The sequence below is a fragment of the Dama dama genome, chromosome 4 (genome assembly GCF_033118175.1).
Source record: "Dama dama isolate Ldn47 chromosome 4, ASM3311817v1, whole genome shotgun sequence".
NCBI lineage: Eukaryota > Metazoa > Chordata > Mammalia > Artiodactyla > Cervidae > Dama > Dama dama.
Genome location: NC_083684.1, coordinates 14,830,746 through 14,845,567, shown reverse-complemented (window position 1 = coordinate 14,845,567; position 14,822 = coordinate 14,830,746). Strand labels below are relative to the sequence as shown.

Genomic DNA, 14,822 nt, shown 5'->3' with positions numbered 1-14,822 from the left:
TCAATTTCTGGTACTTGCAAAAAACAAAAGAACAAAAGCTAACAGAAAGAAATAAAAAGAAAGAAGGGGAGTGAGAGGGAGAGAGAGAGCATAAAATAGAAAAGAAATACAACAGTAAAAGAAATTATATGTATAATTTTAAATTTTCTAGCAGACTCATTAAAAAAAGAAACTGATGAAATTAATTTTAATGTTAGGTTTTATTTAGACCAATACATCCAAACTCTTATTTAATTTAAACTTAATTTAAACTCTTATCCAAACATTTAATCAATATGAAAAATATAAATATTTTACTCTTGTTCCTTCCAAGTCTTTGAAATGTATATATTTTACACTTACAGCACATCTCAACATAGACAGGCTACAGTGAAATACAGTCTTGCCAAAATAATAAAATGTGTAAAACAGGAAAATATTTACACTGCTATAGTTTTTAAATTTAAACAAATATTCCATTATGCAGTCACCTTAGCCACGTTTCAAGTGCTCAGTAGCAAAATATTAATCATAGGCTTACTGTACTGGGCTGCATAGAAATGATCAGCTCCAAGAATGAAGAGACTCAGGGAACCTTTTCTTAATGGGTCTAGTAACTGGAAGGATTTGGAGGTTTTCACTCATCCAACAAATTCCATTATGAAAGGATTCAGAATTGGGTGAAAACCTATGAAAATATCTCTTCCCCCCAAATGATGTTTCTTTGGCTGTGTAACTAAAACAGGTTAACACATTATTGAGTGTGAAACCTATCCTCTGTATTCTACAATTCAATAGCAGAGAGAGATGAAGGAGTTATCTTCCCTGTCTGAGAATTTAATTCAAAGTTAAAACTACATTATTACTTTTTCTTTCATTTATTTTTATTAGTTGGAGGCTAATTACTTTACAATATTGTAGTGGTTTTTGCCATACATTAACATGAATCAGCCATGGATTTACATGTGTTCCACATCCCCATCCCCGCTCCCACCTCCCTCCCCATCCTATCCCTCTGGGTCTTCCCAGTGCACCAGCCCTGAGCACTTGTCTCATACATCCAACCTGGGCTTGGCGTTCTGTTTCACACTTGATAGTATTTGTTTCAATGCTATTCTCTCAGAACATCCCACCCTCGCCTTCTCCTGCAGAGTCCAAAAGTCTGTTACAGATGTATAGAAAATTACATTATTACTCTTAAACCACTTTTAACTCATTACATTTTGATGGGTAGAAGCTTTGGGAATTTGTTTTAATTATAAGTATTTTCTATGTCAAATAAAAATGCATAATTGAAGGTTGAGGAATTTGACCTTTATCCCTCAGACAACAATATTCACTGTAAACTGTGGAGCAGGAGAGTGACCATAATGAAGCCAATGTTTTGGGAAAAGGAATCAGAATCCAGTGTACAAGTAGATTGGTAACAACAGAGGTCCAGAGGGGAAGTGTAGAGCTTCTAGCTTCCTTAGCTGGTGTGCATATGCTCTTCTTTCTTCAGGAATTGTTTTCCTCTTAAATCTGAAAAGACATGTGCCTATCTTTCAAGATAGTGTTCATAGTCAGCTATTTCCTGGATGCCTGGATGCAGATGGCAGAATGGATCACTTCTTCACCTTGGCTCTCACAGAACCTCTTTCAAAATCCTGACCAGAAGTCAAATTCACAGAAGCAGAAAGTAGTATAGTTTGCTGCGGGGAGAGGGAATGAGGAGTTTTTGTCCAACGAGTAGCGTTTCAGTTTTGCAAGTAAGTTTTCTGTGGATGCATGGGAATTATGGTAGCACAAAACTAAATGACTAGAAGGCTTTTCCTCAGGCTAACTCCTCCACCTTTCAGATCTCAAATGTCACACCTTTAAGAGAACTTCCTTTTCCAGGCCAGAATGGTTTAGATGCCTTTTCTATATCCTCTCATGAGTCCCATATTTTTCACATAGGGCTCTTATTATAATTGTAATAGAGAACTAATTTGGTGTCATAACAAAATAGTATGACCAGGTGGCTTAAGCCACAAAACTTTATTTTCTCACAGTTCTGAAGGCTAGAAGTTCGAGATGACGGTGTAGGCAGGTTTGGTTTCTCCTGAGACCTCTTCTACTCAGCTTTTAAATGGCCACCTTCTTGCTGTGTCTTTCCTCTGTACATGCGCAATCCTGGTATCTTCCTGTGTATTCAAATTTCTTCTTCTTATTAGGACACCAGTCATATTAGATTGCCACCGACCCTAAGGGCCTCATTTTAATTTAATCACCTCCTTAAAGGTCCTGTTTCCAAACGCAGCCACATTCTTTTAACCTTTTATTTTATATTGGAGTAGAGCCAATTAACAACATTGGGATAGTTTCAGGTGAACAGTGAAGGAACTTAACTATACATATACATATACATATACCCATTCTTCCCCAAACTCCCCTCCCAACCAGGCTGCCACATAACACTGAGCAGAGTTGCATGTGCTGTACAGTAGCTCTTTGCTGGTTACCTATTCTAAATGCAGCAGTGTGTACATGTCATCCCAAACTCCCTACCCCTTCCTCTTATCCTTCCCCCTGGCAATCATAAGTTCATTCTCTAAGTCATACAGCCACATTCTGAAACAAAATTCTGATGAATCTTGGAGGGACACAATTCCACCCATAACATGTGATTACCTCTACTGTTCCCACTTGGTAAACTCTATGACAACTCATCCTGTTCTCATTACAGGACTTTCACAGTTGCTATTCCCTCCCTTTGGTACACTCTACCTCCAATCCTTGATACAACAAATTTTTTTTCAACTCCCAAGCGTAGGCACTATCATATGACAAGAGCAATCCCAGATCAGCTTATCTAATGTCACCCTAAAAGTCTCTCTAACACATCATCCTTTTCTTTCTGCCATGGCTCTCACCAGATGGTCAGCTCCAAGAAAGGCAGGTCATGTGATTTTATGCATCAGTGTAGCCCAGAGATGAACCCAGTATCTGACACACAGACACGAATGAGTAAGTTTCTATACCCACTTACCATATTAAAATGACTTTTTTTTCCTCCTCTGAGAAAACCTGCCAGGGCATGACTATGTTTTATTCAAGTGTCAGCTCTGTGATCAATCTTAGCTCTAACACTTACTAGCTGTATAAACTCTGGTAAGTCCCTTAATCTCTGGGCCTCAGGTTCCCAAACGATATGAGGACCACAATACCTTCTTCAGAGTTCTTATGAGGTTCAACTAAAGTAACACACACTCCCAGGGGTAAAAAATAAAATATAAAATTAAAAATAAATTTTTTTAAAATAGTAAAAAAATAAAAGACATGAGGTACCTAGCACAAGAATTCAGCATATAGTGCACGCTATCAGCGGAAGAGCTATCAGGATTGGTGTTTTTCAAAGTGTGGCAGCTAAGAATGGCGTGAAAACTGTCTTTAGGTGGTAAAGCGCAGCATTAAAACTATCATCTTGGCAAAGTTATTTTAACTCTTCGTATGAAAATAAGGTCATGTTTTCATGCTCTTGTCTTTGACATCTACCTCTCCCTATTCTTCCTATTTAACTGGCCACTAGGGTTTAAAGACGCACACTCCAATTAACAGGTGGATTTGACACTGTAAAGGCCATTCGGCAGCCAAACTGCCTGGGTTTACCCCCACCGCTCTCACCCTGGCTTTGGGCTGGTTCTGGAACCTCCCTGTAGCTCAGATTATTCAACTGCAACAGGAGGATAACGACGGCCCCATGGGGTTATCAGGAAAATGAACTTATTACACACATGGAGTGCCACAGAAAACCCGCCTGCCACGTTAGAAACAATTCAAAGAAACGGTCCGGGGGGATGGTTGGTGTGGCCACTGTCTCAAAGGTCTCACCAAGGCAACTGGGTCGGCGACGCGCTGCAAGACCGGGTCCGTGAGGCGGGTAGCAAGAGGCCGGTGCGCAGCCCTGAGGGGACCAATCGAAGCCCTCAGGGAAGGCTGACGGCGCCCAGGACTACGGCCTCCTGAGGCAGCGGCCGCTTTGGGGTCTCCCTCTCTCTTGGCGTCAAGTCGCTCTCACTTCTGCTTTGACAGCCGTGTTTACCCTGGGCTTCTTCGCGAGGAAAGCACCTCCTGAGGCAAATGCTCTCTGAGGCGACGAGCAAAAAGCGCGGGCCAACTCAAAACGCGAGAAACAGGGGTGGAGCCGACGGGGCGGGGCGACGCACGCTACGTATGACGGGGCCCACGCACACGAGAATCGCGCATGCGCGGTGGGTCCAGTTGCAGACCGCGGAGCCCGGTGGGAGTCAGTATGGCGGCCGAGCGCAAAACTAAGTTGTCCAAGAACTTGCTGCGCATGAAGGTGCGGGGACGCGAGGGAGGCGGGTCGGGCAGTGGGGATACTCAGTCTTTCCGACCTGGCTAGAGACGAGGCGGTGGGCGTACGAAGCCATTAGAGAAGCCCCGGAGGACTTCCAGCTCTCGCGTTCATTCATTCACTGAGCAGCGCCTGCTCTGCTTTAGGCACCGGGAACTGGTTTATAAATTCCGGCGGATTCTGTCTTAAAACCGGCGGTCGGATAGGAGAGACAGACGCATAAGCAGGCACTTAAAATATGATGTACTCAGTGCAGTGGTGCTAGAAGCGCCGGAAGCCTCTGGAACTTACTTGGGCTTCTGCGGGAAGTGGCATCTAGTAGACACTGAAGGGTTGGTGGGAGGGTGGGGGACAGAGCGACCCAGACTGGGGGAGAAGCGAGTTCAGAAGTTAAAGAGGCAAACCACCCCCACCCCCCAAGTCCGTGATTTCCGAGAACTAAAGGTCATTCAGTCTGTCTGGAAGACAAGTAGCAAGAAATGGGCCTGGAAAAGGAGCCAATAATCACAGCATGCAAGGAGGGAATTTTAGGCCAGATTAGGAATTTTTTTTATCTTGTGAGCAACATTGGGAAGCGATTGAGCACCGGGGCGAGTGTTACTAGCTGTGCTTCTTAAGTTTTCACCGTTACTTTCACTGTCCTGTGGAGAATACATTGCTGGCAGAAAGACCCGACAAAACTGCAGTCGTAACGACCAGCTAGGACTGATGATCTGGGTGAGGGATTTCAGTGGTGTTGGGAACAGAGAGAATTTTAACAGTTGAGGTGGAAGTGGAATTATGTCACCAACTTTAAACAAAATTGATTTTCAGATGAGATGTGCGGACAAGGGTAGATAAAATGAATACAGGAATTAATACAGGAGAAACATGTAAGCCTTAAAACTTAAGTAATGTTAGTAGCGAACATTTCTAGCTCTATGTGCTAGACACTGAGTGATTTGCATATTATAAGGCAGGAAAACCACATAATAACCGATTGAGGTGGGTACGATTATTATCCTTCTTTTACAGCTAAGGCATCTGAAACAAGAAGTAGGTAACTTGCCCAAAGTTACACAGTTTATAAATAAGTGTAGACAGGGCTTAAGCTCAGGCAGTCTGGCTCTGAAGCCCCTGCTCTTAATTATCAGTACAACTCTGTACTGCTTGTCACTGAACACCACCATCTAGATGCAAACTGCTAGATGTCTTGTTTACAGATTAATGGAGTTTGCAGTGAAGGGAAGCAGGGCATAAATGTTTTGAAACATTGGAGAGTAAATGTTGCATGTGCAAGACGTGAGTGGAGTTGAGCTGGAGTATAACCTGGGGTAAATAGGGTGAGTGAGGATGGAGAGTAAGTAGTAGTGTAACTAATCATTTCTGAAGTACTTCTTTGATATGTATTAGCAAAATTTGGATCTTCAGTGAACAGAGGGTTTTCTTTGCTTATGGTTTGTAATCATGTAAATTTCAGGGAAGTATATTGGCAAAGCAGGCATTGGGAAGATTTTAGCAGTTGTTTTAGTCTTGGAATAAGTCGAATGAAGATATGCTGGTTGTTTAGGGCTCAGACCAACAATCTGACTCTGTAATTGTGAAGGAAGAAGTTAACTTTAAAAAGTTATCCTCCCCTGCTTGGGTGGTTGGGGAGCACTCAGCTGGACACTTGGAGCAAAGGAGAGAGAAACAATTACCCAGCTTCTCTAGCAAGTTTGGCCATTGCCAACAAAAAGCCTTCTGGCAGAACAGCAGGAGACAGAGTATACAGATAGAGTGGAGTATCCTATGAGAAGCAAGGGAGCAGCTGCTTTAGGTTTCCTTACCTAGTGTAGCTGTTCGGCCAGAGCTAAGTATAGAGCAAAAATGAGAGGGTTGAGGATTTGGTACTGACTTGTTTATTTTCTAGTGTACTGGAAGTCCTCTTGTCTTGGTCAGCTAAGCTGTTTGGTCACCCCACCCCCACCCTTGAGATGGGATTCCCAGAGAAACGAGGTTGTTGGGAAAAATGTTGCTGACTCTGATTTTGTCATGTTTTGACAGTTCATGCAAAGGGGACTGGACTCGGAAACCAAGAAACAACTAGAAGAGGAAGAAAAGAAAATCATTAGTGAAGAGCACTGGTACTTGGATTTGCCTGAGCTGAAAGAGAAAGAGTAGGTTTTTTATGACATGTTGGAGGTTCACATCCCCGTAAATGTGATTCATCATTCCAGTGACATAAAACCCATGAACTGATATCTATTCAGTTTCTTGAGTTAGCCCTGCAAATATTTTTTTAAATTATTAAGTCTGTAAGAGTTCTGCTTGCATTTTATGTTTTTATTGATGCTCACCATCATTTATAACTTTGTTCTTTTTTTATATTCCTTATTTAGAATAAAGGAATCTAAGCCATGTGTCTCTGGTGATAGCTGGTGACCTTTTAAGAAAATCTGCAATGTGCTGTCTATGTAATAAGTTCTGAAGATTATTTGTGTACTTCAGGTCTCTCCAGTTTTGTTTTAGTAACAGAATTCTCCATAAATTGAGCTTATATAAAGTCAAGAGTGTTTTGTTTATTTTCTTTTTAATTTTTACTATTAATAGCAGTCATCTTAGCTAATGTGTATTGAGTCTTTAGTGTATACTAGGACCTGGGCAAAGCACTTTGTGTCTCTTAATTATTTAATCCTCACAGCAAACTTGAGAGCTGGCTACCATCATTCCACCCATTTTATGGTTGAGGAAACTGAAGCTTAAGGGAGGGTAAATTGCTTAGGGTCACCAGATAGTTATTACTGAAGCAGGATAACACACTAGATCATTTCTCTTCCACCTCTAAGCTTGGTTGATGCATGATAACTTTTTAATGAAGGAGTGATGATTCACATCGTCAGTTAACTTTTCTAAATGTTTCTGAAAGCTGTGTATCATTTCTCCTTGATTCTTTTCTTAACCTTGATATCCTCTGTGGTATGATAGTTTTACTTAAATTTTATTAAGTGACTAAAGATGCGGCTTATTGTCTTCGGACACACTTACGTTTTCCCTTTCCATACCTTATAATTTATTTTTTTTTTCTTTCCAACACAGTTGTTGTCCATTGTTTACTTGGCTGATCTTCTCTAGATCTTTCTTGGGAGGTTAAACATCCTTCTCTAAAGATAGAAAGTACGTCCCACCAGGAGGGATGGAAGGAAAGGACTTTGTTTTTTCTGCTTACTTCTCAACTTGCTTTTCTCTTGCTTCTCAGAGGAGGCAAGATGTCAGGAAGGAGAAGGTGATGCTGAAGGTGGTATGGATTTGGGAGCAGGGGTTGGTAGGAAAGGGACTGTCAGTGGTAAGGAGGTCTAATTTAATTTTATGCCTTGGCTAAACTTGCTCAAGAGTATTCCAGGTGTTTTGTTACTTATTTTTAATGAAAAGCAGGACCATTTGTATCTTGTTTTTAGTATTCTTCCCGCCCCCCCCCCCCCCCCAAAATAGTGTATTTACTCCCAGGAAAATGACCTTTAGATTCCTTTCCTAGGGAGGTATGTGACATAGTCTGTTCAGATTCTGTGACAAAATACCACAGACTGGGTAGCTTATAGACAGCATAAGTGTGTTTCTCACAGTTCTCGAAGCTGTAAGTCCAGGATCAGGGTATCAGCCTGGTCGTGTTTTGATGGTGGTCCTCTTCCTGGGTCACAGCCAGCACCTTCTTGCTGTATCCTCACCTGGTAGAAGTGGCTGAGGATCTCTGTGGGACCTTTCCTAAGGCCCTAATCCCATTCATGAGGGTCCCACAGTCATGACTTAAGCACCTTCCCAAGGCCTCACCTCCTAATATCCTTATCTTTGGGGGTTAGGATTTCAGTATATGAATTTGTGTGGGGACATGAACTTTCAGATCATAGCAGTAAATATTGATAATAACCTTTTGCATTCAGTGTCATATTTATGTTTAGAAATGAAGATTGGTTTAGGACATCAGCTGGAAGAGATGAAGCTGTCAAGTTGGGCAATCTGAGGAGCATACAACAGAGACCCCCAGAGTGTGGGCAGCGGTGGGGAAGGCAGCTGTGGGCAGTGTGGCACCTCAGTGACTTGTGTAATAGAAATAACTTCCCCTGGCCTGGAGGGTCAAGGGGAGGGAGTGGTTACTAAATCTGAAGATGGGCTGTGTGGAGGGAGCGTCTTAAAAGAGTCACCATCTTTATCTGAGGGCACAACCAGCCCAGGTAATCCTATAGGAAGGAAGCCATTCCAGGTATTACATTCAGATCAGCTTCCCAAGGTACTGATGGTGGGGGCTCTGGGGGAGTGAGAAGTTGACCTGGAGGGTAAATGGATGACACGTCCCTGGGGTGTGTGTGTTTTAACACCCCAGATAGTGGGATGGATTGGTTAATTTAGTGCATGGGCTCTGGAGACAGGCAGACCTGGGTGTGATGCCCACCTCTGCCACTTGCTTGCTTCTGATCTTAGACAAGTTATTGAACCTCTCTCTTGTCATTGGTATATTGGGTGTGATAGTATGAGAAGTAAATGAGATAATACATGTGAAGCAGTGACCACAGTGCTAGGTATAAAGCACAAAGTGTTAACAGTGTATGTGTTTCTTTATATTTGAGTGTTAGGAAATTCAGCCACTCTGTTCATTTGTGTTTGTGAAACCTTACTTGGTAGTACCACCTGAATTATTCCAAAGGGTTACCGATCTCTGTGAAACTGGAGATTTCATTGTGTATATGCTCTGGGAGTCTAGAGGTTGCCATTCAGCTATATTGGACTGTAACTCAGTGATGACCATTAGGACTATTCATTGTGCATACCTCCCCTAGCCAGTGACCAGGCCCTGTAGGTGGATTAAAACCCGCTTGCTTTGCCTCAGCTTGAAACAACTGCAGGGCTTCTTGGAGCTCTGCAGCTCCGACTCTGGAGCTCCCTGTAGGGGCTGAGGTCTTGGTGTAGCCACGCTGCAAGTCAGCTTCTCCCTCAGCCCAGTCTTGCAGCCCTCACTTCCATAGAGGGGTATCTCCCAGCCAGCACTCCCCAGTGAAACTTGCGCCCAGACCTCTGTCTCAGAGTGTTACCAGGGAACCTAATACAAATTAGTATAGAAATAGAAGTTACCAGATCAGAGATTTTGCTCTGTTGTTGCCATGTTGTTTTTCTCCAAAGGATGTGCTGTGGTTTAGAGGATGTGAGTATAGCCAGTTTAATTACTCGCCTGCCACAGGATGATGTTTAAAAAGTATTTTTGGCTACTGTGCTTCTTGTGCTTGTGTATTGTGGCCTGGTGAACTTCAAGAACTGTGAGGTCTGAGATTGATCCTACTTGCAAACTAAGAAGTCAGCCCACTACAGTTTCATGGACAACTGGTGGAAGGTAGGAGAGTTCTGAGTCAGAGACAGAGGACTTGATTACTCACAGCACAGCAGGCCACTTGAGCCTCACGTTGGCAGCATTTCCTCGTATCCCAGGGAGGATGACATGGTACTCACAGGAGGTTAACATCAGAACAGAGAAGTCCTGAGCTTAGGTGCCCCGAGTATTTGATACTGCATAGCAAACAGACTTGCCCTTGGCCCCAAGAGAAGCAGTATCCTTATGTTGAGCCTTAAAGCAAGTCAATGCATTGCTCCGGCAGAAGAAGGGAGACAATAGCTTAGCCTTTCGAAGCTGTTCACTGTGCACGTATTCTTGGAAAAAAAACGAAAGGACATCTAGTGCGTCACTCACAGGTGTTGCGGAAATGAAGGAGACCCACAGAGAGTTGTTCCCCAGCAGTGAGTTTTTGCCCTGTTTTGCAGTTATTTGTGTCCCTAGGCAGGTGTGTTTATTTTTTCCTGACCATTCATTTCTCGTCTGCAAAAATTGACAAATTTGATAATTTCTTGGATGTGTTTTAGCTCTAAAGTTACGGATTCTGATTAATAAAAGTAGGAAAATTGCAGAATGTTTTCGGTTATATTTTGGAATATTTCCCTTATTTGCTAGCTGCATGAGTGTCCCTCACCATTGAAACTATGCTTGTAGATAACAAACCACCTTTTCATACTAATGTTATTGAGTCAACAGAAACACATGAGAAAGCCCTCCTAGGGGCCAGTGGTGCTTCTATGAATCCTTTGCTGGCCTTTGGGTCCACCTTTTGACTTAAGCAAATTTTTAAATGCATATGTATGATGCTTTCCTGAGGGAGGTGATTTGCTTGGGACGTTCGTGATGTTTTATCACCTGCACTCTACAAGAAACAAGATTGGCCAGTTGAATGAGAAAGACTGAACAAAAAGTTCAGGAGAACATGTGCTGTAGTCAGATGTGCTCGCTTGGGATAGGGGTTATGAACTGGTGACTCATGGGAGAGTCCTTCTTGGTCACTGAAACATCCCCACCTGCATGCTGTTTTCTGGATGCCCTCTGGTGTCCAGTGTTGAACCCTCTCAGTAGCAGTGCCGTTTTTACTTGGATGATTTTGGTTTGGGGTCACCTAGCCACTCTTATTTCTGCTCATTTTCCAGTCCCGCTCATCCGGCTCTCCCAGTGTCTGTAAGATACCCTATATCCTTACAGTAAATTACTTCTCTGCTTAAGTTATCCAACACCAGTCATTGTTATTTTTAGCTGAGAGCTCCAACTAAGATACTCACTAAAGCCACCTAGGACACTGATTTCTGCAAATTTAATAGAAACTTGGGGGGGAGCATAAACATCAAGGAAACTTAACTTTACATTTGGAAACTTCAAGTGCCCTGTGTTCTTGCCTCCCAATGCTTTTGTTGACTAAAGCAATCTGTTTTTATCTCTAACTTTAGGTTAGAAATCTTAGTGTATTTTTCCTTGATTCCACTGAGAACCATAAGATCTATTTTTCATTTGAAATCTTGACTTTTATTTGCTCTGCTTTGCCACAAGTAGACATGCTGTTAATACAGGTTTATTTTCTCATTTAGGAGTTTCATTATAGAAGAGCAGAGTTTCTTGTTGTGTGAAGATCTTCTCTATGGAAGAATGTCATTCAGAGGATTTAATCCTGAGGTTGAGGTATTAAATATAATTGCTTCAGATTTAAAATTTTTCCAATTGAATTCTTTCTGCTAATGATTGGGTTTAGGTTTTTTCCCAAAAGATACCATTTCTCCTCATTATATAGAAAATAACAAGTCTTAAAATATTGCCATAGCTATTTAAAGAAACTGCAGGCATTGCAGTCTAGTTTTATGTTAGAATTGAGTAGATGATTTAATTTAGCAGTATATAGTCCCTGACAGTGCCACAGTAAGTATTAGAATTTTAGCTCAGGTCTTTTACAGGAATGTCAGGATTTTATTCATTTGATGCCATTATGAAAAATTATTTTCTGGCATCTATAAATCTATCTTTTCTAATGGAAAAAGTGTTACTTAAAAATTGAGTAATTTGACTTTTTAATGGACAGCTTTTAATCCAAGCTTGTAAATAGATTTTTAAATGATTCTTTAGAAAGTTTGTCTTCAGAGGAAATATTCACCTTATAACTGAGTTCATTTTAATCTTCCTGCCTCAGGTTTGTAGAGAAGCACAGACCTCCATTTAACAAATAATTATTAGAACTCTGGCTCAGGTATTGAAAGCTCTCCTATCAGTACTTAGCCAACCAAATGGAGGTTTGTGATAACAGAGCTTTCCTTTGGTAACTATCTTATGAAGCAGCGGTTTCTTAGCCCTGGGACTATTGACATTGGGGCTCAAATTTCCTTTGTGGCAGGGGCTTTCCTGTGCACTGTGGGATGTTGAGCAATATCCCTGACTTCTGCCCCCTACCCACTAGATACACACATACACACTCCAGTTGTGGCAACCTGAAGTGTATCCAAACATTATAGACGTTGCCAGGGGCCCCTCGGTGAGCAGAATCATTCCTGATTGAAAACTGGTTCTCTAAGGATGCCTGGAGCAACCACAGTTAGCCAAACTAAACACCAGTGTTTATTTATAAAGACTGCAGGTTGATTTTCCTTTGTCTCCTTTTTTGAGTGGGTGTAGTAATTAAGGTGGTAAAATCGACTTTACATAACATCAACGCTGGAAGTGTTTGTTTTTAATATGTCTCCTGTTCTGGGCTGCTGAAAGCTTTAGATTAGGAGGAGAATGAGAGCAATGGGGTAAAAGGTAAAAAAAAGATAGCCAAGCTTACTCTGAGCAAATGATGTCCAGAGACTAGGGTATTGGGTGGCAAGGACTCCAAAGTGATACAGTGGGAAAAAGTGTTGATCTGACCCTCCAGATTTGATGTGGGATGTTATTAGAAAGTGACTTTAATTACCAGCACTCTATAACACTGAATATATTCTCTCTGGGAAAAGGTTTTGAACTGTTTGGCGCACAGGTCTGAGCTGTCAATAAATTGTGAGAAAAGTTCAGTGTACCTAGTTATAAAAAGAATGATTCCAACTTGGGAACACTTACTTTATTACAAGCAGGATGTACTTAGAACACATTTCATAGTATCTGTGTGTTTCAAGGAACACCTACCGTGGGGTTTATTCAGTAAATATTTACTGTGTACCTCTGGTGCGTCAGCCCTGTGGAGGCACTGGAAGTGCAACAGGGAACCCAAGTCTGTGCCCCCACAGAGCTTGTACTGAGACGGCTTCATCTGCAGTCCTTTAAACGCTGGAAGAGCTAGTCAAAAGTGATTTCTACTTTCCTCTCCTGGTCCCACCTTTGTGATAAAGAGGATATTGTTTTTAAGTCTGTCGAGGGATACCTATCAAGAAAAGGTTAATGTGAGAAAAAGAAGCCAAGGAAGGATCCATGGCACACAGACATCATGTGGACATCGGTGTGTTATCCACCCGTGTGTTTAGGGGTGAGGAGGCCCCTCCGTTACACCAGCGCCAGCCTTCCAGCATTTTGCTGCTCCCCTTCCCCAGCTGCCACCAAAACTGCGTTTAGAATTACTGTAGACTGTAGCGTTTCTCCCATTTGGCTCAAAAGTGGGCGGTTCAGAGGACACATAAAGTTTACTACTGCTTTCCCCCACTCTACAGTGTGTTAGCATGCCTGCTTTAGAGACAAGTAACTAATAAATTTCTGATCTAAAATACAATTTAGACTCATTAACAGTAAGTCTAATCTAGTGGGCTTTGTCTTATTTTATTAATTGAGAGCTGGCTTATATCAAATACTGCAGAGTAAAGTTGGTTAAATTTTAGAGACTCCCTTGTAAGTTTTGGCTAGTCCTGTAGATTCTGTGGCTTCTGTTTCTCTACCTTCAAATGTGTTTGACATTAATTCCTTTAACAAGCTTTTTCTAGGCCTGCTAGTCACCACCATTGTGTTTTTTTCAGAAATTAATGCTTCAGATGAATGCTAAGAACAAAGCAGAAGAAGTTGAAGAGCAAACAGTGGAGCTTGATGTCTCAGATGAAGAAATGGCTAGAAGGTAAGTGTTGCCTTAGACCAGGTTTATAATCTGAGCCCAATATTCACTGACTAATGTGTATACTCCTCCCGCCCGGTGATGGGTCTGCCGTACCTTTGAAGGGAGTACCCCAGCAGAAAGGGGACTTCCTGCTTTTTCTAACATGACCTAGGGTGGATTCATACCTGTTACAGGCTGGCAGCTGGGGGCTAATTTCTAGTGCTGCTTCTAATACATATTTTAAAATATACATATTAATTTACTAGGATAATGCAAAAAAAAAAAAAAGTGAATTGTTTGCAGAGAAATTATGAATTTTAAATCAGATTATTTCTTTTAATCATAGTTTTGGTTTTTCTTATCATTCTTTGTTGTGTATTTGGCTTGATATTCTTGACAAGTTGATTCCTTTTTTATTTGAAACTAAACTCGTTCTGTTTTTTGTCTTAACAGATATGAGACCTTGGTGGGGACAATTGGGAAAAAGTTTGCCAAGAAAAGAGACCGTGCCATTTACGAAGAAGATGAAAATGGAGACATAAAACCAATTAAAGCGAAGAAGATGTTCTTAAAGCCCCAAGATTAAAGTGGAGGCCTTAGGGTATGGCTCAGGGATGAGAGCATATTTTGGAACGCACTGTCAGCTCCTCTGTAGTTATTAGGGCCGTAATGTTTATGTGTAAAGGAACGTATACTTTTGGAAACATGCTGTTTTTGGAACAGACGTGTGATGGATGTTATACATCCTTTGCTTAGCGGTGTTCATCAAGAGTGGACTTTTAACCCTTGGTCTTCAAATGTACATAGGTATGTGGTAGCTTCCTAAAGAATATTTTATCTCAGATTTTTTTTTCTACTATAACTCTCCAGTTACTAACCTTGAATTGAACTCATGAAAACTAATACCAGTGTTTAAATTGCCGTTATGTTTATAAACATGTCAAGTCAGTTCATACATATATTTTGGAATCATGTCATGAGAATTTATTATATGTTAATTCATCAAGAACAAACTTGCCTATTTAGGCTAAGAATTTTCATGCTACAAAGTCAATGTCAATGTGTGGAATTATGTTTTTTGTTGTTGTTTAAGCCTTTAATTAATTTTTAGACATTGTTCTATAATAAATACCTGTTTTCGTATA

At 41.4% G+C, this 14,822-nt stretch overlaps 1 protein-coding gene and 1 long non-coding RNA gene across 2 annotated transcripts in view; one reads left to right on the top strand and one right to left on the bottom strand.

Annotated features, from left to right (window-relative positions):
* Positions 1 to 4,172, bottom strand: part of LOC133053805 (uncharacterized) — a 20,288-nt gene extending 16,116 nt beyond the window's left edge. The window contains exon 1 of the long non-coding RNA XR_009692333.1: positions 3,832 to 4,172. This is a non-coding gene — a long non-coding RNA (uncharacterized LOC133053805). The remainder of the gene's footprint in view (positions 1 to 3,831) is intronic.
* MPHOSPH6 (M-phase phosphoprotein 6) lies at positions 4,171 to 14,822 on the top strand. The gene is made up of 5 exons (XM_061138269.1): positions 4,171 to 4,303; positions 6,344 to 6,456; positions 11,225 to 11,315; positions 13,604 to 13,698; positions 14,131 to 14,822. Exons 1-5 carry the CDS (start codon positions 4,205 to 4,207, stop codon positions 14,261 to 14,263), a joined length of 531 nt encoding a protein of 176 aa, XP_060994252.1. The 5' UTR covers positions 4,171 to 4,204; the 3' UTR covers positions 14,264 to 14,822.

Bases quoted from the DNA above. Each gene is read 5' to 3' on its own strand.
- MPHOSPH6 (XM_061138269.1), top strand. From the start codon at position 4,205: ATGCGCGGTGGGTCCAGTTGCAGACCGCGGAGCCCGGTGGGAGTCAGT. The intron at 4,304-6,343 runs GTGCGGGGACGC...ATGTTTTGACAG, and splicing joins AGAACTTGCTGCGCATGAAG to TTCATGCAAAGGGGACTGGA. The intron at 13,699-14,130 runs GTAAGTGTTGCC...TTGTCTTAACAG, and splicing joins GATGAAGAAATGGCTAGAAG to ATATGAGACCTTGGTGGGGA.